Source organism: Melozone crissalis, unplaced genomic scaffold, assembly GCF_028551555.1.
Source record: "Melozone crissalis strain CALT ecotype California unplaced genomic scaffold, PUWL_Pcris_2 ptg000018l_1, whole genome shotgun sequence".
NCBI lineage: Eukaryota > Metazoa > Chordata > Aves > Passeriformes > Passerellidae > Melozone > Melozone crissalis.
In genome coordinates this window covers 1731291-1754360 of record NW_026535796.1, presented here as the reverse complement: position 1 = coordinate 1754360, position 23070 = coordinate 1731291, and the positions used below count along the sequence as shown (strand labels likewise).

At 45.8% G+C, this 23070-nt stretch overlaps 1 protein-coding gene across 1 annotated transcript; it reads right to left on the bottom strand.

Moving 5' to 3' along the window:
* Positions 1-19332, bottom strand: NAT10 (N-acetyltransferase 10). Its single transcript, XM_054275430.1, has 28 exons — positions 19205-19332; positions 17522-17613; positions 16977-17148; positions 16562-16684; positions 16172-16233; positions 15794-15908; positions 14400-14507; positions 13723-13856; positions 13255-13348; positions 12788-12886; positions 11686-11822; positions 11471-11595; positions 10405-10555; positions 9930-10026; positions 8944-9060; positions 8742-8843; positions 8563-8637; positions 8011-8127; positions 7711-7844; positions 7197-7245; positions 6655-6748; positions 6445-6555; positions 5152-5324; positions 4945-5064; positions 4254-4352; positions 3801-3874; positions 2597-2680; positions 1-1565 (listed from the first exon to the last, which is right to left on the bottom strand). Exons 1-28 carry the CDS (start codon positions 19310-19312, stop codon positions 1472-1474), a joined length of 3060 nt encoding a protein of 1019 aa, XP_054131405.1. The 5' UTR covers positions 19313-19332; the 3' UTR covers positions 1-1471.
* Positions 19333-23070: the final 3738 nt, after the last annotated feature.

Sequence of the window (23070 nt, the reverse complement as noted above, 5' to 3'; positions counted from 1 at the left end):
TCCCTGGAAGTCACAGGTCAGAGGCAGAGTCAGATGAACAATCCTGAACTGGTTTTCAGGGGACACATCCCCAGCCTGTGGGGACTGCAAAGCTGCTCCTTCCACTTGGGACAGCCAGGGAAAACATCCCCACCATGGATTTCTGACAGGAAAAACCTCACAGCTCCAGGATACTTGGCTCCTCCCAAATCCAGCCACCACTCCAAGGAACAAACAAGGGACAGATCACCTCAGGGTGCACACCACTATTTTTAACAATAACACCAAAACCAGGGAGAATTCACACTCACCTTTTCTCCTGGGCACAGCTGTCCAGAGCCTCACACTCCTTGCCTTCCATGCCTGCTCCTTTTCCAAGACCTCTGGAGCCAGTTCAGGGCAGGCAGTGGCCACCACAGCCCTGGCAGTGCTGCTGGGTGATCCCAGCCCCTCTCTGAGGGCTGCAGCTGCACATGTCCCTGCTCAGGGATGTGCCACTGCCACCAACTGTGGTGGCACACCACAGAGGCTTCCAACCCACAGGCAGGCACAGGCTGTGTTTGTTTAAAATCAGCCTCCTAGAGAAGAAAAGCTGTCCTTACCTCAGGATTTGCCAGGAAAAGGAGCTGTGAGATCTGCAGGTAAATGCAACACAGCTGTGCCCTCAGCTGCAGGGAAGGCTCTGTTCCAAACCCCCACAGCAAAAAGGCAGAAGGATATCAGGGCACTGCAGCAGGGCTCTCAGGATTGGGACACTCTATGGCAAAGTTCTGGCCTGGGTTTGAAGCCTCTGGAGTGTGAGAGGCAGCAGACCCAGAGTCACAGCCAGTCCCAGCTCCAGACTGGCACAGTCATTGCCAAGTGCTGGGAATTCAGTGCTTGGCTGCTCAACTGGCCCCTGAGGTCAGAGAGGAGATCCCACAAGCAGGTTTTGGTGCAACAGTGCTGATTTCTGGCAACCTGAACACAAAACTTTCCACCACAGCCAAGGGGCAGCTCTGGGCCAGCAGGGAGGCACAGTGAGTGTGCAGTGACCAGCCAGCCCCAAATACAAAGGACATAAAAGCCCCCTCAAGCCCCAAAGGACCACCAGAACCAGCAGCTGCAGAGACCAAGGTGAGCTGCAGTACTAAGGCAGAGTAACATTTCTGTCCTTTGTTCTCCAAACTCTTGTTTAATGAACCACAGAACCATTAAGATGCAGGAAGTTTACAGATCTGCCCTCCTGGAATGGGAATTTTGGAGCTGCTCAAGCACTTTCATTATTCCAGTGCATTCCAGTTCCTCACTCACATGCTGCAGTCACCCTTCATATAAAAATCTTCACACAAACACTTGAACACTGCTCTTCCCACAGTACAAACACTTGAAAGATGCCTCTCAGGATTTTTCTTCCCTCCAAAATAGTCTCTTGCTTTAGAGGGGAACAGGACTTTTTAAGTACAGACCGAGCACTTGTTCATTCAAGTTCATTGATTGATTGGCTTTTAAGTCATTTCTTCCTCTTCTGCTTTAGATCTTTAGTTTTCTTAAATTTCTTCTGTTGTTTGGGTCCTCGTGCTGTTTCTAGTTTTCTTTTCTTCTCACTGAAAAACAGGAACAAAACATCTGTTAAAAATACACTGGCTTGCCATCCAGCAGGGAAATTTTTGTTGTAATATAGGAGTGAGGGAGAAAATTTAAACTTGGTGCTAGAAAAAGCACAAAGAAGAGCCTGACTTAGATTTTATAGTGTCCTGACATTCTCTAACCCATAAGATCTTGATTTTTAGCTCTTGTCTTTTAGCTCTTGTTTTGCTTTTCAAAACTTTATCTGTCCTAAATGCGGTATCTGGATTTTAGAGTACCTAGAAGAGAAACTACTGATTGTTTTAAAACATTCAATTTTGTCCCTGCACTGGATTTTGATTCAAGTAAACACAACAGGAATTCCAAGCTCTGATCTTTTTAAGCAGCTGCTAAGAGTCTCTCCTTCCTGGAAGGCTTTTGGAAACTTACAGCTCCTAGCATTCATGGAAAAAACCATGGAAGGGTGGAACAGAGATCACATAATTACTTGAGCTGTCAGGCACTCCAGGAAGGGGAAATAAGTGAGCAGGGAAGTCTCACCTATAAATCCCCAAGGGAAAAAATGAGAAAATTACATGCTGGGCATGGCAGAAGAAAGAAGATGGATGAGAATTAAAGAATTGTAGAAATACAGACATTTTCCAGGCTCAAGCTCACTTCTGAAAGAATTCTTTCCTGAATTTGCATTTTCTCCACTGGCACCTCCAGGTGCTCCCACTCAGTGTTAGATCCCAAAGCAAATTGGGCACTCAGGTGGAATGAGTGACCCAAGGGAGGAACAGTCCAGCTTCTGTGTGGGATCAGGATCAGATCATCAGCAATAGAGCCAGAATTAAACAAGTTAATGAAGAGAGGACCATCCTTAGAGCAACACAAACACTGGGTAGTGGAGCTCACAGCTGCTCACACCCCAATTCCCTCAGGAAAACTGAGGATCTAGCCAGGACCCTGAGTTCACTTTTAACCCTCAGGCTTCACTCTTTTGGAAAACATTTAACAAAGCCAGCAGGAAGAGGAGAGATCTCTGGAATATTTCAAGTTCCTTTACCTTTTCAGGCTGACGACGGAAGCGTTCTGTCCTGCCTTGCTCAGCACCTCGTTCCACTCCTCATCATCCCCCCTGATAATGTACCTGAGTGGGAAAGGGGAAGGAAAGTCAGGTCAAATTGTTAGCACAGAGAAAAACAACATAAAAATAAGGTGTTTCTACTGTCAGGCACACACTACTCTGCAAACAAGCAAATGGGATTTGGGAAACACACACCAAGTCAGGCTGGCAAAGCTGGCATGGGACAGCTTTCCTAAATCAGTCTGGGAAAAAGTGAAGAGCTTTTAAGAAGAGAAATTAAGACAAAAATTGCTACTCAAATAAGCTCATGTCCTTTGGCCCTTGTCTGGGTGTTCAAGCACACTGGAAATTACACCCAGATTTAAAGAGGCAAAGCAGTTGTGTAGCAGAATGGAGTGACTGCTCTCCATCTCAAGTTCTTGGAGTTTTGGAATAGATAAGGCTTTGTCCACAAAGCTGAACAATGTTGGACAAAGCCCCACAAGTTTTCTACAACCTGCACTGAAAAGTATTCAAAATAGATTTTTGTGTCTCTCTCCTCATGGAGAACAAAAATCTGTTTCTGGCTGAGGACAAAAAAAAGAGGAAACAGAGTCCAAAATGACAAAAAGGTATGCAGCACTATCAATGCTATAAAATAGAATTCATTTGAAAACATTCTGGTTGTATTATTTTCCTTATGTCACTGACTTACAAGTCACTTCAAATCACATCCATTCTTGTCCTTTCTCCAAACATGGCAACTAAAGGTTCAAAGAAGGTTAAAATTCCTTTTGCCAGATTTACCAGAGACCAATTTAGAGCCAGGCCAGACAAATTCCCTGGGACATCAGCACAGTGAGCAGTGTTTGTAAGACAAAAAGTGGGAGGGGAGAGGGAAGAGAGACAATCAGTGGCATCTGTAACTCCTGTTGGTCCAAAAAGACAGAAGTCTGCTTAAGACACTGAAGTAAAAGCTTTGGTTTTAAGTAAAAGTCTGCTTAAGACACTTTAGTAAAGCTCTGGTTGGTTGCCCTTTTTGTGTTGATTTGGGTTTTTTATGCTTTACCCACTGCTGACAATACACACTGGTTCTCATTTACTGATGGTCTACTGCACCTACAGCCTTGTGCACAAATCCCAGCAAGAGCCAGCATTCCACCCAGGAAAAGTCTGGATTTGAGACCCAGGGATGAATTCTTACTGTGTAAGGTCCATCTCCTTCAGCTTCATCACCTCCTGCTTGTGCTTTTCTTGGAATTCCTTTGCAGCCTCCTCCTGCAACAGGACAGCACAAGATGCTTTAAGTCCTGAGGGCAACAATGATTTTGTAATGAGAGGAAAATACCTTTTCCCCACAAATACATCCCCTAAACCAAATACCAGCTGGTCCTGAATAGCTTCTCTCTTTTATTTAATTTCATTTTTACGTTATTTGTACACCCAAACTTGTAATTTTCTGTGAAAACCCCACACTGCAGCTTAAAGCACAACTCCAGCTGCACATAATGCAAACCTGTCAGGTTTTAACTCCCTTACAGTGCCAGATGTGGTGTGGAACCCTTTCCATCCAGGAAAATTTAATGTTTTTGCCCTCAGGTGAACTCCCCTGAAGTGTTTACCATTCTTATGAACCAAGAATAAAGTTTGTAATTACCAAATCATCATTTAAAGATTTCAGCGTTGGCTCCATCACAACATCCTTTGTTGCTGCCATCTGCTCCTCCACAGCTTTTTCCTGGACTGTGTTGAACAGCTGAAAATGAAACAAGCCAGCACATGTAAGACTTGGTTTTTAAAACACCATTTACCACCTCTACAATGAACTCCTAAATTCAGACTTCAGGAGCTTTGCTATCCTAAACCTTAGAGAGAAAGAAAACCAGGAACCAGTTCCAAAACTTTACAATTATTTCAGTGGATTTCAGGTCTACCTCTAGATAATACTGGGAAATAATTTTATTTTTTTCCAAGGAAAGCTGAGATGCCACCAATGCTCTGAACAATGGCTTAGGCAACAAGGATTGTCAGCTCAGCATTCTGGTCAGGGCACTTCAACATGGCAAACTATAAGATAAGCACTCTTATCTGGGAAATCACTACACAGAATCATTAAGTGGTTTGGGTTGGATGGGACCTTAAAGACCACTGAGGTCCAAACTTCCAACCATGGGCATTTAAATCACTGCCACACACTTTCCAGCTGGGATTTTCCCCACTTGCCAAGAAGTTTATGTGGGGATGTGTTAAGGATGCCCAGCTCTGACCCAGCTCTTTCTTAGTGTGGTATTTTCTGTGAATTTTGGAATGATGGTCCCACATGGCCAAGGCTTGTCCTGAGCTCCCACCTGCACCACTTTGCGGATGATCCTGTTGAAGAGCCCCATCAATTGACTGCTGGGCAGCTCCAGCTCCTTTTCCAGCTGGTCCAGAGATTTATGCTGCAGGCCAATCCCTAGGAAAAGGGCCTGAGGAAGAGACAGGGATTTCAGCACAGAGCAAAGAGAGACACACATCCCCAGCTCACTCCCCAGATCCACCCTGCCCACACACACCGACTGTGCAGCAGAGAGGGAGATGTCTCCCATCTGGCTGAGGAAGAACATCCTGGCAATGGTGGGCACCATGTCCATGATGAGGTGGTAGTCCACCATGTTGCGGGAGTACATCTCCAGCCTCTTCAGGTCGTACGGGATGAACGCTGACTCCAGCTCAGCGCGGCTGAGGGCTGGCGGGAGCAGAGAAACACAGCAAGGTTGGCAATGTTCCACAAGCACCCAGGAGCTCAGTGTTTAGCAGGAATTCAGGTATTTAGTGATGCTGGCAAGGGGGGCTATTTACAGACATGAACGAGATGGGGCTGCTGCTGAAAGCGCCTCGAGCTGTTTTATTTTTCAGCATCAGTCTCATTACATGATTATGACAATGGGAAGATGCCACCAGCTCACATTCCAGGCAGCAGACCAGAAAACCTAATGTTACAACTTACTTTATAAGCTTCTTGACCAATCACACAAAGCAAAAGCACATTGACAGTAGTTCTATCCAATCACCATAAGCACACATACCTTTGGCTAAAACAATGCTTGCTTATTTTGAATACAATACCTGCTTGTAAGCCTTAAAACACAACACACAGAGCTCCATTATTAAGCTTTAACCTTCCTAATATCTTGCTAGATATACTTTCTGTAGCTTAGAAAGCTATTCAGACAAGCATTAATACACAGGCCATTGTTCTATTTGCACTTGCTTTTCTACAGTTTAAATACTTTTTCTGCTGACCTATCTCATGGCTGCTGCTTTAGCTCTACTCACAGATCTGCTGTATCTGAGGCCTGCATCTTGCAGCTTTCCCAAAACCCTCTGATTTTGTGGATTCCCACAATTCCCCCTCTCTGTTTACCTAGAAAGAAACCTTCATAATCGTGTCGTTTATTACTTGTGTTTCGTAGCCTTACTATAATATTTCTGCTTATTACCTGCTTAAAGCATGTTCTTGCTGGCACTAAGCATTGCTATATTACAACACAGCAATTTAATGCTGTAAAAGTCCAGTCGGTGGAAAGGGCATAAATTACACCTGACAATAGTTACAAGTCATTGTTCAAAGAGCTCTTGTCGATTCCAGGGTCTTAATTCAAAATTTTTGCTGTAAAAGAGGTTTGTTCCCTTGCTGCAGCAGGAAAACCATCTAGAACCAGACACTAAAACCCCACAAGACACAAGTACCAAGATCTCCCCAGAGGATTCTCCTGTTAAACATCTTGAGAAAACAGCAAATTGAGGTGCCAGGCTCCAGCCCTGCTCTGCCATTCACTTACAGCTGTCCCAGTCAGGGTACTCACGTGCTTGGGACTGCTGTTTGATATTTTTGTTCTGAAGAATGTTCAGTGCCAAGGAGGGAGAAAAGGTGCTGAACTGGTAGGAAAGCAGGGAAAGGAAGCGCCTCCTAAAATCTACGGGGCAAGAGGACAAAAATAAATTACCCCAGTGTAACAGAATAGAATAACAAACAGCCCAGATGGTCCTTGCAGAGTCAGCAGGATCAGAGTTACCTTTCCAGAAGGCAGTGAGCCAAGGTTCCTGCTCAGAGTCCTCTTCATTGAGCATCTTCAGCATGATGCAGGAATGCTCCCCTGTCAGGTCATTCTGATAAATAAGATACAGTTCTGTGATTCTGTGGTGGATTTCCCATCATCCCCATGAACCTTTTGCACTCTGCTCAGCTGAGGAAGGGAAATACCTTCTAAATCAACAACAACAGACGCATCAACTGCTACCGACCACCTCCACTTAATGGAAAACCTATGAACTTCTAGAATTTGGTAAATCTCAGCTATTTTACCAATAACCATATTAATAGCCCTCAACAGCTCTAAATTTTTATGTGCAAACTGCTTGGAGGCCCACATTCACAACCCTAAAGCTCTACTCCTTAACTATAGGCCCAAAGAACAAAAATGAACATAAACCAAGCCTTAAAAGCAGCCTCAGCAAGCCCTCCTGCCCCAAACCCCTTCTCACAGAATCTGCTGGAATGCATGCGCAGGGATTTTAGCAGGGCTGGGTTTTCACTCAGGAACAGTGTGGTACTTACAGGGGTCTGCCTCAGATAAACTGGCACAAATCCAGCACGCTTCCAAAACCTGGGCAAAAGAGGGAACACACTGAGAATTATGGAGCTAAATACGTAATAAATTGTGGTTAAATGCAATTTATCTGCTGTACAAGGACAGCTGGTGAGGAGAAAGCAAAAGTCTCTATGACACACCAACAATCAGAGCAAATGAGCTTTCTGTCAGAAAGCAGGAACAGCGTCCACCTGAATGAGGGTTCAGCTCAGGAAAGTGAAAAATTATGACTGTAATGTCAAAAAATGCAAAAACTTTCAAGGTGCTGTGAAAGGCATTTACACCAGTCAGGAAAAAAAAAACACCAGCTCTGAAGTCAGCAGCACCTCAAGTTTCTACAGGTCACAGGATGAGAATTTAACCACTCCCTACCTATCACAGGCTGTTCTTACTTCTACACCCTGGAAAAATTGGGCAAGTAAAGCCCATTATCTGTTGAAGAAGGGCAAGATGTAACTGGGAAGTAGAATCATGTCCTACTTGAGCAATCTGGGTGTCAGGCCATAAGACACCCCGAGATAGTCCAGGTGCTCAGCTTGTCTCTCACTCAGTTTGAGCAGCAAAGGAGGCAAATCTTTCCGGGGTGTCACAACCTCTTCTAATAAACCAACAGTCTGGAAAAGAAAGTGGGAATGGGTTAGCAGCAATCCCCACAGAAAGCTGCAAATTAAAGCTCTTCTTCTCCATGAAAATCAAAGCTGAGTATTTCCTCCCTAGAGAGTGGAGACTTACAGGGGAAATTATGCAGCTTAGCATGACAGAAAAAAAAAATTACCATACCTCACTGCTCACAGTTGTGATTTCTTTTGGCTTTTGAACTGTTTCTTCTTCCAAACATGGGAATTTGCCTTCATAGTACATCTGCAGCAAAGTCAGAGCTCTGCTGCCATAGCCCATCTGTGAAGAAGCAACAGCACACTGTAAGCAAAACCAGGTCTCTGATTTTTAACGTCCTCCCCTTAAAACCTATTAACAATCAGCAGTGCAGACATCACTCAGTCACTGCAAAAATGCTTTTTTTGGCCACATGGCAGCTCCAGGGAGAAGGACTGTACAGACAAAATCAGCATCAGGCCTGGTAGTTCAGGGCTGTGTAGTAATTCTTGGGGTTTAACTCTGGCACTCAGAAAATGCCGAACACTTGGTAAGGTCACAGCAAATATCCCTGGATTGTGTACGGTGGCTCAGGACGCTCTGGGAGCACTGATTTGGTGTCCTGAGCTTAAAATGCTAAGAACTGGAGGAGCTGCAGTGTTTGTCCTGTTCTGAGCTCTGCCTGCAGAGCCATTTCCATTTCCCTGGCCCCACCAGAGCTGGCCCCAGGTACTTTACCCCCTGGTAATCCGGGTGAACCGCGATGCGAACCACGCGCCCGCCGGAGAGGCCCCCAAAGTCCGGATCCTGGAACTGCACAAGGACAAAGAGCCCATTAAAGGACACTGCTGGGCACTCTGGAGACAAGAAATACATGAAATCCACCCTGGGTGCCAGTGCACAGCCAAATCACCCACCTGCTCTGAAATGGTCCAGGGAATCAGATCACCAGAGGCTTTCTTCCCCCTGGAGAGGCTGTTCATGATGGACTGGCGGGAGATTTCTCCCTCCATGCACACCTGCCAGGAAAGACACAAAACCATGAAAACAGACACACAAAATGCTTCCTCCTGCTCAACTAGACCAGGATCAAAACTGACACTTGACTCATTGTCTTACCTGAACAACAGCCAGGACTTCTGGTAAGGAATTTTGGGTGGGTGGAACAGGAGGCAAAAGGCAAAAGAGATGATGGGCAGGGGCATCAGAGAGCATCTGGAGGTCATTGGGGGAGTTCTGCAGGGTGAAGACATCAGAAAGATCAAAAATTGTCCAGAGAATCACAGAATACCCTGAACAGGAAGGGATCCATCAGGATTGAGTCCAGTTCCTGGCCCTGCACAGGACAACCCCAAAAATGCCACAAATGTGCCTGAGAGTGTTACCAAATGGTTATTCCATGAGGAGAGCTTCAAAATCCAGCTGATTTCTAAACAATCCCTCTATCTTCCATAGAGCTATTAAGAAATTTGGAACTCATAAAATGCTGAGGGATGGAGGAGCTCCCAGGCCATTTCATGGCTGTCACATCCCCAGACAGCATTGGTTCTCCTCAAGGGAAACCTTGTGCTCTAATATGTATGAACCTGAACTTCATATTTTCATACAGCTCCTTACCTCCTAAGTACCAAATCTCAATCTTTTTTTAAGCCTCAGATTTTTAGAACTCAGTAGCTCAGCGCTTCTGGACTTCCCCAGATTTACAGATCAACCCTGGTCTTGAAACCTTGAGAGGAATTATTCCTCTTTTCAGCCTCATAATAGTGCTGCTCTTGATGAACTTGAGGCCCACCAGAACATGGTAAAGAGAACGGCAAATGAGGTTCAGCACTGATAAAATCCTGACAGGCTTGGAGGCTCATTTAGAATTTTAGTCTCCACATTTTTTCAAGGCAAAAATATTCCAGACTATCTGGAAATCCAGTGTGTACAGCCAGGACTGAGGTAGAGATCTCAGAGAAAGAAGAACACAGCTCTGTACACAACAAGAAGCAACAGAAGCTGTTGAGAAATGTCAATCAAGCTGTCATAACAAGCACCTCTGTCCCCAGAAAATTCCACACTGAAACTGGGAATGAAACTGGATGGAAGAAGCCAAGCCATACCTTGTAGTGTGAAGCCACATAGAGGGCCATCAGCCTCTGCAAGAAAACTTCTGATGCTCTGTGGTAACAGAAGAGTGTGTCCCTATTTACATAGTATCTAAATACAGGGATTAAGGAAAATAACTCCTTGGGAACCAGGAAAAAGCTTCCTGTTGGTTTATTTTCAATATCTGGGCTTGCCTTCTTAGACTCCAACAGCTTAATCTACGAGAATAAATAATGTTGGGCAGTCTTTGCAGCTTTCACACCCTTCACCTGTAAAGATAAACCTTTTGTAATTTCAACAAGGGCCTCCCTTCATGCAACCCTTCCTTGAGGTTGTCTCTGCAGTAAAACTGGGGTTTGGTGATGTCCTGGCAGCACCCACCACCAGTGCCATGAGAGCTGAACTCCAGGAGCAAGGTCATGGGGAAATGACCGCCTGCTGAGCTTATCCCAGCCATGAGCCAGGCTGAGAACCTTCCAGTGAGGATACAGGTCACAGGTGTCTGGCAGGGGGCAGCCAGAGATGATCCTGGTGATGTTGAGGCAGTCCAAGCACAGGAGATCATTCAGCCACTTCTCCACGGGGTCCCCAGGGGCGTACCTGATGGACTCGTGCAGGGACACCTCGTGCAACGTGCGAGCTGCAGGGGTAAAAAAGGACACTCGGGGCTGGACAAGCACCCCACAGGATCCCTGTGCTCTGAAGGGCTCCCAGATCAGAAAACTCAGATGCTGATTTTTCACCTCTAAAAAGCCTTCCATCTGAAACTTGTGAGGAAAACCAGCAGCGTTCTGTCATTTCCCCACACAACAACCCCTTCCCACAGCTGCAAGGCACGTGGATGGGTGGGACAGCCATGGATCAGGCTGACAGCAGCCCCAGGACACACACAGGCTGTGTGGGACACACAGGCCAGAGGTGCTGTTGTTGGGAAGGATGAAAGTTTGACAAGAAAGTCTCACATATATGTATGCTTAGCAGAAAGATTTTTAAATGTAGAATCTGATGAAGGAATAGAAATGGAAATAAGTTTCGATATAGAAGAATTGCTGAGCCAATATTGCTGGATAACCAAGGAGGCAGAAGGGGTTTTTATGGCTTAGAGCAAAGGATAAACCCACTTCAAACAAGATGTTTTTACTAAGCAGAAAGACAGCACAGGCAAACAAGCCTGCTGATGTTGCAAGTAGAAAAAATGTCTCAGAATTTTCCACAGCAAGAAGACTGAATAACAACTTCTAGCTTAAACTGTAATGTACTAACTTTTAGTGATTGGAGAACAGTAACATGAATATTATAGTAGTTATGACAGGCTATAGATAATAGTTAAGGTATAGACTGCTTCTACTGTATTAAGATGCTCAGCAAAGTATATAATGCAATGGAACCAAAACCAAAGGGTCTCCAGGCCTGCCTGCAGCTGCAGCTGAGAACTGTAGGCACAGGCTCTGTCACCCACCACCCTGGACTGCTGGAACATCTTGGATGGAATAAACTGCATTTTAGAGAGCCCCTGGAGTCCCACATCCCTCATTCAGGCTCTGACATGCTGTACCTGAGGTGAGCTTGGCAGTGGCTGTGGATTTGTTCTCTGCTGTCAGGGTCACCTGGCTCTGGGCGCTCTGCTGGCGGAGCTGCTGGATGAGCTTCAGGGACAGCGACCGCCCGGTGCCCTCGTACCTGGGAACCAGGACACAGGGAGCTGAAACAGGAACCACAGGAACCAGGCAGCTCTGGGGAGCCCCAGCAGAGTGGCTGCTCCAGACTCACCCATTGATGGTGGAAGCCATGAACACCAGGTAAGGGCCCAGCAGGTTCTTCACCAGGGGCAGGGGAATGGCAGCAGCTTCATCGATCACCACGAGCTCGGCCTGGCCCAGCTTCACAGAATCAGCAGGGTGGATGTACTGCAAAGGAGGGTACACTGTCACTGCCAGCAGGGAAACACCAGGGTCCTCAAAGCTGGGGCCCTGGAAAGCTCTTTGCTGCCCCTGTTCTCCTCAAACAGCAAGCCAGAGACTGAGATGTGGAAAAACAGAAAGTCAGGAGAGGGTTTAGGCTGCCCTAACAAGGACAGGCTCACACATCTTGTTTGGCACAACTCCACGGGAATTCATCTGCAGAGGTGAGGAAAATAAAGAAAATCTAATCACTAAAACCTCTTCCTGCACTGCTCCTGATGCCTTGTGATGGCTGACTAGAACAGAGGCTGGATGGAGTTACAGAATAAAGCAGGGATTTATTAAAAGGCCTCAGTGGATCCACCTTGGACAGTACAAGAGCCCAGCCAGGGCTACACCCAAGATGAACCAATACAGCTACAAAATGCACAACCAGTCACGAGGTCTCACTTTTATAAGTTCTGGTCCATTTGCATATTGGAGTTAATTGTTCAACCACAGCTTCAGGTTATGAAGTCCTATCCTCCCAGATTGCTCTCTTCAGTTCCCTGTTGTTTATGGTTTTTGGAGGTTGTAACGGCTCTCCTTAGTTCTCAAACTGGAAAAGGAATTGTTTTGTCTGCCTACCCTGTGAAGAGACCTTACTAACACTTACTATGAAGCTCAGTTACACACTAAAGCAGCACAGAATCTGAAAAATATGAAAGCTAAAACTTAAGGCATCACTCCTTTCACCTTCCTTTGCTTTTGTTTTGGGAGAAACCCATGAGGGAGCTTTGTAATCTTCAAGTTACTCCCTGAAAGAGAGAAGGTGTTTTGAGGAAGTCACTCCCTGAAGATCTGCCTTCCAGCAAAACCCACCAGGACAGCTCCACATCACACAGAATGAACATGCTCAAAATCAAAACAACTTCAACACTGGCAAAAACCACAGCCAGGAACAAACCTGGAAAGGTAAGAATGCCAATTACCTGGATGGTCTGCCTGTGCTCCTTGAACACATTCACTCTGACCACTGCCTTGTTGAACTCTGGATTTAAGGACTGAACAATCTCATAGTCCAAATGCTCCTGGAAAACAACATTTTTAAACAATATAGGAAGCCAAGATGTAAGAAAAAAATAATTTACCATCATCATCATCATCAAAATAAGCTCAGACACTATTATCTCACATTCTAATAAAAAATTCTTATAAAACCTTCAAAGGCCTGAGAACTGGGAAATTATTTACTGATGTTAAAATCTGCTTCACAAACAAACTGGTTTACCCTGCTTAAAAATAGAGAAAGAAACACAACTCTACCATGAATCCTTTTCTTGCAGAACATGGTAAAAAAGGCTGGTAGCAAACTTACGTAGCCAAAAGCACAGATGAGGTGTAAAACTTCCTAGCAGGAATGCTTTGAAAATATTGTAAAATAGTCTGCTCCCCTCACCTGATACTGCAGTGCATCAAAGCCTTTAAATATGAACTCAAAGAGAGTGTGAAGGTTATCAGGGCTGGGAGATGTGACAAAGATATTGGAGTAACTGCAGAGAAAAAAAAAAAAAAACAAGAGCTGAATGATTTTTCTAACAAATTTTACTACATAAGTACTAAACAGGATAGGTTTTTAACAGGAGGGGTTGACTTTACCTAATAAACAAAACACAGCAGATTCCTATGGACAATAATCTTGATTTATGTGTTGATTATTTTGAGTTTTAAGAAAAATTTGACCAAAAGACACAATTTTGTCAAGATATAATCTTGTATCAAAAGATGTAAGATTAAAAATGAGGGATTTAAGATTGGATATTACTAATATATTCCAATCTTGCCACCTTGGTTGTGTTTTGGGTTTTTTTTTTAACTCGGGTATGTAGATAAGGCCTGGGGGATTGGAGGGGGGGGGATCACTCACCCAAAAGCCACAGCTCCAGCAATGGCCAGCCCCAAAGCAGCAGATTTCCCTCGTCCCCTGGCTGCTGTTAATGCCACAGTGCTCCTCAGGGTCTTCTCAGAAATGGCTTCAATGAATTTTAGAACTGCTTTTGCCTGAGGATTAGAAAACCCCCAGAAAAGAGAGTTTGAGTTTCTTTCACCCTGAGTCCTGCCCCATCCAGAGAAGCTCAGCTCTGCCAGCACACCTGATGCCTTGTGAAGGCTGGCCTAGAACTGGATGGAGTTAAAGAATAAAGCAGGGATTTATTAGAAGGCCTCAGTGGATCCACCTTGGGCAGCACAAGAGCCCAGCCAGGGTTGCACCCAAGATGAACCAAAATGGTCACAAAATGGACAACCAGTCACAAAGTCTCTCACTTTTATAAGTTCTGCTCCATTTGCATATTGGAGTTAATTGTCCAATTACAGCTTTAGCTTATGAAGTCCCATCCTTCCTGTTTTCCTCTTTTCATTCTGCCACTGATAATGATCTTGGGCCTGAAATTTGGATAATTTATCCTTGATCTACCTACCTTGTTTTGTCTCCCTACTCTGTGAAGAGAGCTTACTATCCCCTACTATGGAGCTCAGAACTACACACTAAAGCAGCACAGAATCTGAAAAATATAAAAGCTGAACCTGAGACATCTCACCAACCTGATCCAGGGTTTTGCAGCCATCCACCAGCACTCCCACAGGCTGTGTGTCCTGCAGGCTCTCCTTCAACTCCCTCAGCTCCAGGTCCTGGGGCCCCAGGCTCTCCTCCTGCAGGCACATAACAGGATGAGCCAAGGATATTTCAGCACAATCCTACCTTTGTGGTGTCTTCTGACACCTTTGGGCAGGCAGAGAAAATGATCTGGAAGGAAAAGTTACCACAAGAAGAATGTATTCCCCAAAACCATGAGAATTTATACTGACAGACATGTATTTAACATTTAAATTTCCAGGCATCTCCAGGAGAATGGTCACAAAGGGGTTCCCCAGTCCTGACTTCCCCAGGCTTGGAAGGAAAAAAGGGAAGGATTTTGCAGCACATAGTAATTACAGAATGGCACTGATAGAAAAAACAGATTAAAGAAGAGTGCTCTGAGTAATTTAATTCATTTTTTAGTCTTTGGACATTCATGATCTTTGTTACACTTCTCATATGCAGTGTCCAGGCAGGGGGAAAAACTACTGCAGCACCAATACCAAAATAATATCAAGACCTTCAGAGCTAAACAATAAACTTGGACACAAACACAACCAGTTTTAGATGGGAATGAAGGCTGATTTTCCTGGTTGTCACTTAAAATTCCAAAGGCAGCAGCCTCTGCAACCAACAGATAAGCATTTGTGCTGCTGTCAGTGTTGTCCTAACAATAAAAGCAGGTTGTTTTATTTATTTTTCAATCAGTGCCTTATTAGAATGTTTTTACCAGCTCTGACAGAAGCTGTCTTGGTTATTTCTTAAACCACACAGCACAGCTTAAATGCTTCAAGATTTCTGTTTAAAACTGGTTCCACTTTACTGCAGTCCACAACTGGAAGTGATAAAAGGATACACTTCTAACAGTGCAAATATGTGTCTGGATTATCCTCAGGGAATTCTTCCTGGAATGTGACATGTGTAACTCAGAAATTGAAACAGCTGCCACAGCTTCCAGCTGTGTCCTGAGCCTGCAATATACTTATTTCCAAAGTGCTCTCTCACCCTTCAAATGCCAAAAAAGTATTTTTATTGGTCCATCAGCTTGAAATCCCTCCATGCAACCACAATCAAGCATCACCTCACTGGCTGAGCAGCACAAGAAAATTTAAAAATATGGGCAAGCAGAAAAAGTGATAGCACAGAAAAAAAAAACAAAACAAACAGAATATAGAAAAAACAGCTCCCCAAGCTTCACCCACATAATTCTTGCAGAATGTTCTGCGTCCTCTCTGCAATGCCATCCTTTGATATAAATCAGGGTAAAAAAAAAAAAATTCCCTGTTTTTAAATCTTTAACACCCTGTGGCCAACTCAGAGGGATTTGTGGCAGGGCAGAGGGCTGGGGTCACTCACTGACCTGGGACTGGGGGGGCACAGGAGTGATGTTGGCAGCGTGGCTGGAGATGGGCAGGATGTTCAGCTGGTCATCGATCACCAGGCAGGTCTTGCACGAGGCCAGGGACAGAATGAACCTGGGCAGGCAGAGAAAACTCAGTAGAAACAGCAGCAGCACTCCCTGGTGGTTCAGCTGAACTCTCTTCTAAACAGAGAATTCACAGCTCCCCACAGCTGAGTATTCACAGCTCCCCACAGCTGAGCTGCAAGTCCAGCTTCCAGAAAAAGGCCTGTTCCAAGGCAGACCTGTGGGATGTTTTCCCATCAGGAACAGCCAGTGCTGCTCCTGGTGCTCTCCTTGGGCTGCCAGCCCAGCTCCTCTGCACTCTGAGCCACTCACCTCTCATTGAACCTCCCCACCACATCCTGGTGCGCCTCAGTCCTGTACCGGGAGTGAACGTCCTGAAGAAAAAAGGGAAGAAAACAGAAAGAAAATGTGACAATGACATTTACGGGATTGTGACCCCTTCTTTCCCATTCTTATCCCTCCATTTCCATCCACAGCACATCCCAGACAGGATCCTGACTTTGTGGTCAAACACCCACATCTGCAGCATTTCAGAAATGCCTGAGTGTAACAAATCCCATCCCATCTCCTCCCACTCCTGATGAAGGAGCAGGAAAGATGATGGAAGGAGGATAACAGCCCATAATAGAATCAATAAATACCCACCCAGCATCCCCTCAGTGCAGCTGCTGGCAGAGAACAGACCCTCTGTGCTACACATACCATGGTCATTGTATAGAGCTGCTTCAGGGAGTTCATGGTTCTCAGCAGGATCACCACAATTCCACCACCTTCCACTGTCTCCACAGTTCTGGCCAGCAGGTTTGGAGTCAAGGCTTCAAAATCCTGGGCAGTAAAAAGAACTTCAGAGCTGCTCAGAGTCCAGCAGGGCAGCTGACTCCTACTGAAAGGCACAGAGAGCCTAAAACCTTTATTCCTCCAAGTTTAATTCCCACTGAAATTTGCACCAAGCAATGCCCTGTTCCAACTCCTACCAACGAGGCCACCTCACCCTCACACCACTCGTGAGGGAAAAGCAAGGCCACCAAAACTGGAGTGACAGAAGCCACAAACCCCATTCCTGCAACATTTTAAGTGATTCTTGTAGAGCCCTTTAGGGAGCCAAGGCCCTCCTGACCTGCAGGACACACATTCCAAAGGTGTTCCCCAGGATCTTGTGGGTCTCGTTGTAGTAGCAGTAGCGGATGTTTGTGGCTGCAATGAACAGCTCGAAGGGATCATCATCCTTGATGTTCAGAGTCCCACTCTTAATCTTCTTCTGGAGCTGCCTCATCCTCTTCTTCCTGTGGCTGGAGGGGAAAAGAACATACAGGAGTTTTCTTGGGGAAGGGTTTGAGGGAACTGTGCCGAGGCTGAGCCTGGAAGTCAGAGCTCAGTCCTAAATATGACTGAGGTGAAACAGCTGAGGAACCCAAGTTTTGAGGTTAAAAAACGTGAGGGGGAGTTTGGCCCAGGGTAGCAGAGTCAGTGTTAGAGCTACAGGAGAAAAACCAGAGGTATTTTCTGCCAATGCCAGCTCTGCTGTGGAATTTCACTCCTGGAAGAGCAGATTTCCCCCAGCTGCTCCAGGAACAGCCCTGGCTTCCCCTCCTTCCCTCCCTCCCTCCCCTCAGCCTGCAGCCCTGGCTGCCCAGGGAGCAGCAGGATGCAGGGCTCTCTCACCTGCTGAAGCCCAGCTCCTTCTTGTAGCACCAGAGCACAGAGGGCCTGGCCTTCACCGTGGCCTTGGACAGCATGTGGTGGAGGATGACGACCTGCCAGGGCACAGAGCACTCACAAACAGCTCTCAGGGAACACCACAAAGCAAAAAGTTCCTCTAAACTTGGTTTTACAGCTGCATTTCTACCGTGGAGAACAGAGGGGCCCCTTGGCTGTGCCTGTGCCTGCTCCAGGGCTGCAGGACACTGGGTTTTACCTCCTGTGTCCTCAGCTCCCTTCTCTGCCAGAAGCAACACTGATAATTCCAGGCTAAACATAGTTTTGTCTGTTATGGATAACCCATTCATATGGATTTTCCACAGAGGGCTTCAGTGAACACAATCAGAGGCCAGAACTCATCAGTAAATAATGCCATAATGCCAACATTCCTCTACTGCCACCTGAAAAACTCATTCTTTTCCAAGTTTTACTTTTTTTAATAATTAGCTAATTTTATTTGTCCACAGACTGGAAATAAATGAATTATCAGCTACACAGCACTTAGAACAGAAGAGCAGCAGGAGCAGGGCAGGGATTGCTCCCCTCTGCTCAGCACAGGGCAGGGCAAAACCCTGGGCTCAGTTTTGGGTCCCTCACTGCAAGAAAGACACTGAGGGGCTGGAGCAGGTCCAGGGAAGGGAATGGAGCTGGCGAAGGGGCTGGAGCACCAGGAATGGCTGAGGGAGCTGGGAAAGGACTCAGCCTGGAGAAAAGGGGGCTCAGGGGAACCTTATTGCTCTGCACAGATCCTGATGGGAAAGGGCAGCAAGGTCGGGCTCTGCTCCCAGGAACAAGGGACAAGAGGAGAGGAAATGGCCTCAGGCTGTGCCAGGAGAGGTTTAGATTGGTTTTAAGGCAAAGTTTCTTCCCTGAGTGGGCTGTTAAGTCCCCATCCCTGCAGGGATTAAAAAGCCCCGCAGATGTGGCACTTGGGGACGTGGGTTAGGGGCTGCCTTGGCCTTGCTGGACTCAGTGGTCTGGGAGGGCTTTTCCACCCTGAACAACTCTGTGATTCTGTGAATGGACTTGTCCTAAACCACCGTGGGTTTGCCGAACTGTTCTTCCCCTCCCCACTTGAAAAACACAAAGCTAGAGTCCCCGAAGAAAAACGAGTTTAGCACTAAATTTCCTCCACACAACTTCACCGAACAGGTTCATCTGCGAGACAACTCCAAGCCCACCCCGAGAGAGAAACCATCGCAGGGCAGAATCGAGGGGAAAAACCTCCAGCTGGCCACAAAGTTTAACAGTTAAAAAACAACTTAAAAAACCAAACCAAAAATAAGTTAAAAAATCAAACCAAGCCCACACACCGCCGCCTGTCCTGAACTCCATTTGCCGTTCAGGAGTTTCCCAGCCGGGAGATGCCTCAGGGGGGTCCCACACACCATTTCCAACCCCGTCCCTGTGAGTTCCCTCCCCTCAGTCCCGCTGCTCTGCCTGGGGCTGCCAGGGTTCCATTCCCGCTGGAGAGAGCGGAGCAGGGCCCTGAGGCTGCTCTGCCTGGGGCTGCCAGGGTTCCATTCCCGCTGGAGAGAGCGGAGCAGGGCCCTGAGGCTGCTCTGCCTGGGGCTGCCAGGGTTCCGTTCCCGCTGGAGAGAGCGGAGCAGGGCCCGAGGAGCCGCGGCGGCTCCGGCACGGCCGTACCTGGTCCTTGCCGCGGTCTCCCACCACCACGAACAAGCTCCGCTGCCGCTCCGCCACGCCGTTCTCGATGAGGACGCGGATGCGGTTGTCCACCTTGCGGCGCTGCATGGCTGCGGCTCCCGGAGCTCTCCCGGCTCCCTCTCCCCGCTCTCCCGGCTCTCTCTCCCGCGGCCCCTCCCCGCTCCCGCTCCCCCCGCACCACGTGGGAGCCGCCTGGGCCCGGCCGCGAGCGCCGCGCGCTCTGGGAGGACCCCGGGGCTGCCCGCGCCGGCCGCCTGCGCGACCCAGGTGTATTTCTAAATACACATTTCTGTAAAATCGCACATAAAACACACACACATATACATTGCTCTGTGTGTCGAGCTCTCAAGTAGAGTAACTGAAAGTAGCTTTCCACATGGGAAAGGATTTCTGTGCCCAGCCGGCTCCCAAAATCCCTGCGAGACACAGAGCAGCCCCTACTGCCCACAGCTTCCCTCCTCCTTTTTCCTTTCCATTTCCTTTTCTTTTTCCTTTCCTTGAAATTTCTTTTCCTTGAAATTTCTTCCCTTCCCTCCCTTTTAAATTTTTTTTACGATTTATTCTAAACAAATTCTGCCTCTGACCCCTCCAGGCGTGTGGGCACAAAGAGCAGGTTTTATAAATTTTAAATTTTTGACTTTATAAAGATAATTCCATTTCCACACCTGCCAACTCTGAGTCTGGGTGGTCTTTCCTCCAGGGGGAGAGATGACAAAACCAAATAAATAAATAAATAAATAAATAAATAAATAAATATGTATGTATGTATGTAAAAGGGCATTTGGAGGCAGTTTCCTAAGGAAACAAGAATGCAGAGAGCAAACAGAACACATCCAGTAAAGAACAGATCTTTAGGATTCATTGTTTCAGGACACTCAGCCACCCTCAGGGAATATCAATATCAGCAATCCTGCTCCTCAGAAGAGGAGGGAGCTGCTGACATTTAATTCTGCTGCTTAATAAATCCACCAGAGCTGTTGGAAAGTTTTCCCTACAAAATCCCAAGCTGCACAGCCATGGAGCAGCAACAAGAAAATGACTTATCTATCAACCTGAGCTGAAATTCCAGTGAGGTTTCAGAAACATGGAATTTTATTCTCAAGCTGTTCTAACCTTTCAATACCAAAGTTGAGCCCAGCTATTTGCATAGATAGATTTATTCTTAGCTTTTAATACTGCCTTTTTTTAACTTGAACACAAACAATGAAGTATTTAAAACCAGGTGACAGCATAGGAAAAATGTGTTTAATTCCACTGGATGTATTTGGGGTTGTTTCAAAATATAACAAAAATATGATAAAAATACTGAATTAATAATCATAAAGGCTGTAGAACAATTTTCTTTTAGGTGAACCCAGTTAAACCCAGTCACTGAGACAAAACCACCAATGCAACAAAAGTGTAGCAAGACAATCCCTTTAGATATGAAATATTTGTTAAAAGGGAAGGACATAAAACATTTAAATAGATTTATTTGTCGAGTGTTTACATAAGCCATGGACCAATTTGTTTCCAACGCTGAGTTTAAGAACTGCAAAGACATATATACAGGTATGTTTAAGGCCATCAGAAAATTTAAACCTGACAACAAACTAAAAATTCTCAACACTTATTTTATGTGCTAGAAGCATTACTAAAATTCATTCTAAAATCCAAGAGCTTCAAAAGAGGAAGTACATTTTCATTTCTTAAAAGTCTAACAGATATTTCCTAAAATTTAGCTTGAGACCAAAATTCCAGGTGTCCTCTTGATCCTTCCTTGGGTAGAAATGGGCCAGCAGGGTTGGAACTGAGCCAGTGACACCCTTCTGACTCTTCTAGGAGTATTAAAAAGAGAGGGGAAGAGAATCTTGCTTTTAATGAAACTGCAGCAAGAGCAAAAAAAGTTAAATTCAGAACCAAATGCCAAGTTAGCCTCTAGTATTCTTAATGTAGATATCCTACATGCTAGTCTAAGCGGCTTTTAGGAAGTGGATTTTGGAAAATAGATTTTTTTCCCTCCCTTAAGGCTGGAACTAGAGAGTCACAAATTTTAATACCATTCTATTCAAAAAGCCTCTGAAAGTGGTTCACAGAATAGCACCTCTGCCCTTAGATAAACAGTCTAGAAAAGGAAGTTTCTCATCACACTCTCCACATCACACCAAAAATCCACACTGAAGGACCTTCCTCACCTCCCTCCCTCTGCAAAAACTATTGGGCAACAGGAAAATGTTGCAGTTTAAGCAATTAGCCCTCTCCAGGACTGAGAGTGTGCTGGCAAAAAGAAGGGAATGTTCCCAAAGCTCCTTTCTTTTTGTCAAAGTCAAAAGCTCCTTCCCTTAATTGTGCCACTGCCTCCACGACAGCCAAGATCAGTCCAGACCAATGGAGGGCTCAGATGCACTTTAACAAATTCTCTCATTTCAGGAAAAACACCATCAGAAGGGAGCTTCCAGCAAACTCCAGACAATAATCACAAATATATTTAAGGCCAGATTTAAATAAGGAAATTGTCCTCTGAGTTCAACAGGAGAGTTTTATTGTCTGGGCTCATTTCCTCCTCGCTCTCCAGATGTTCTGGTCCATCAGTGAGGGGCACTGCACCTTCCCAGCACATCCCTGCAAGTTCCCTGCTGCCAGCTCAAGTGAAGGGAAACCTTTTAGTCCCATCCATGCTCAGTGCAGATGGAAAACTGGAGAAACAGGTGCTCAGGTTTTAGGAACTAAACCAGCCTCCTTCACACACTGACAAACCTCAGCTGCAGCTCAAGCATCCTGTCAATACTTCGCAATAAATTTCACCCAAGAACAGTTTCACATCAGCAAGAGGCATGGTCTGGATTTCCCGGGATGTGACTGCAGCCTCATGAACAGGGTGAGGGGAATATCAAGATTCTTCCAACCAACTGGTTCTGTATCCTGCTCTGCAGGACCACAAAGATTTTGCCCCACCACAAAGATTTTGCCTTATTTGGTCTTAATCATATGAATTTTAAGAACTTTTTCAGTATAATTTATCATCTTTGCAGTATTTATCTGCAGTTAGAACCTCTTCAGTAACTTCTCTCTACTCAAATGTCATTTGGGAGAAAGGGAAGCTCAATCCTTTCTCCAAAGACCTGAAACACAACCAATCTTCCTAAAAACTTAAGGTTGGTGGGACATTTTGAGAAGACACATTTTTAAGGAGATGAGGAGTCCCAGCAGGATACATTGCCTGGTTAAGTAACAAAAGCCTCTTCCAACTACTCTGCCTGATGATTCAGAGATTGCTGCATACAAAAGACAGGATCTGGGGAAGAAAACGGGGATTAAGTGACGTTTAGAACCCTCTCCACAGCAAAACCCCTAAGCTGCACTGGTGAACTGTTCTTAGAAATCAGCCTGTACACAGCAGAAACACAGGAGTAAAATTCATGAGCAGGCTGGCCTCAGGTACACAACAGCTCATGATTTCTGGGTCAGCTTTCAATAAGGAGGATGTCTAGGAAAGATCCAAGTTTCTCAGACACAATAACAATACATACAAAGATCTGAAATACTTCAGATTTAAAAATCACTTGCTCAGAAACCCTTCAATTGCAGCCAAGAGGAAGCATGAGGCTGAAGGCAGAAGTTTGGTTTTGAACAGGCTCAGACCCAGCCCTGTCCCAGTCCCAGGGTCACACTCCAGCTGCCCATGAACAGACAGCTCATCCCCTCATCCACAAGGGGCTCAGCACCAGAACCAGCCCCCAACTGCCACAGCTTTGCTTCAACATAAACTTTTGGCAACAGTCTTTGCTCTAAACAGAACCTTTTCCAAAAGAAACCTACCAAGGAGTGCTTGGGATCTGGAGGGAGCTCAGACCAGAGCCAAGCCA

What these genes read in the sequence shown, in the direction of transcription:
- NAT10 (XM_054275430.1), bottom strand. Translation starts at nt 19,312, where the DNA reads ATGCAGCGCCGCAAGGTGGACAACCGCATCCGCGTCCTCATCGAGAAC. An exon ending in GAGACCGCGGCAAGGACCAG is followed by an intron (nt 17,614 to 19,204) that starts GTACGGCCGTGC and finishes GTGCCCTGGCAG; the next exon opens with GTCGTCATCCTCCACCACAT. An exon ending in CACTGCCAAGCTCACCTCAG is followed by an intron (nt 10,556 to 11,470) that starts GTACAGCATGTC and finishes TTACCCCTGCAG; the next exon opens with CTCGCACGTTGCACGAGGTG.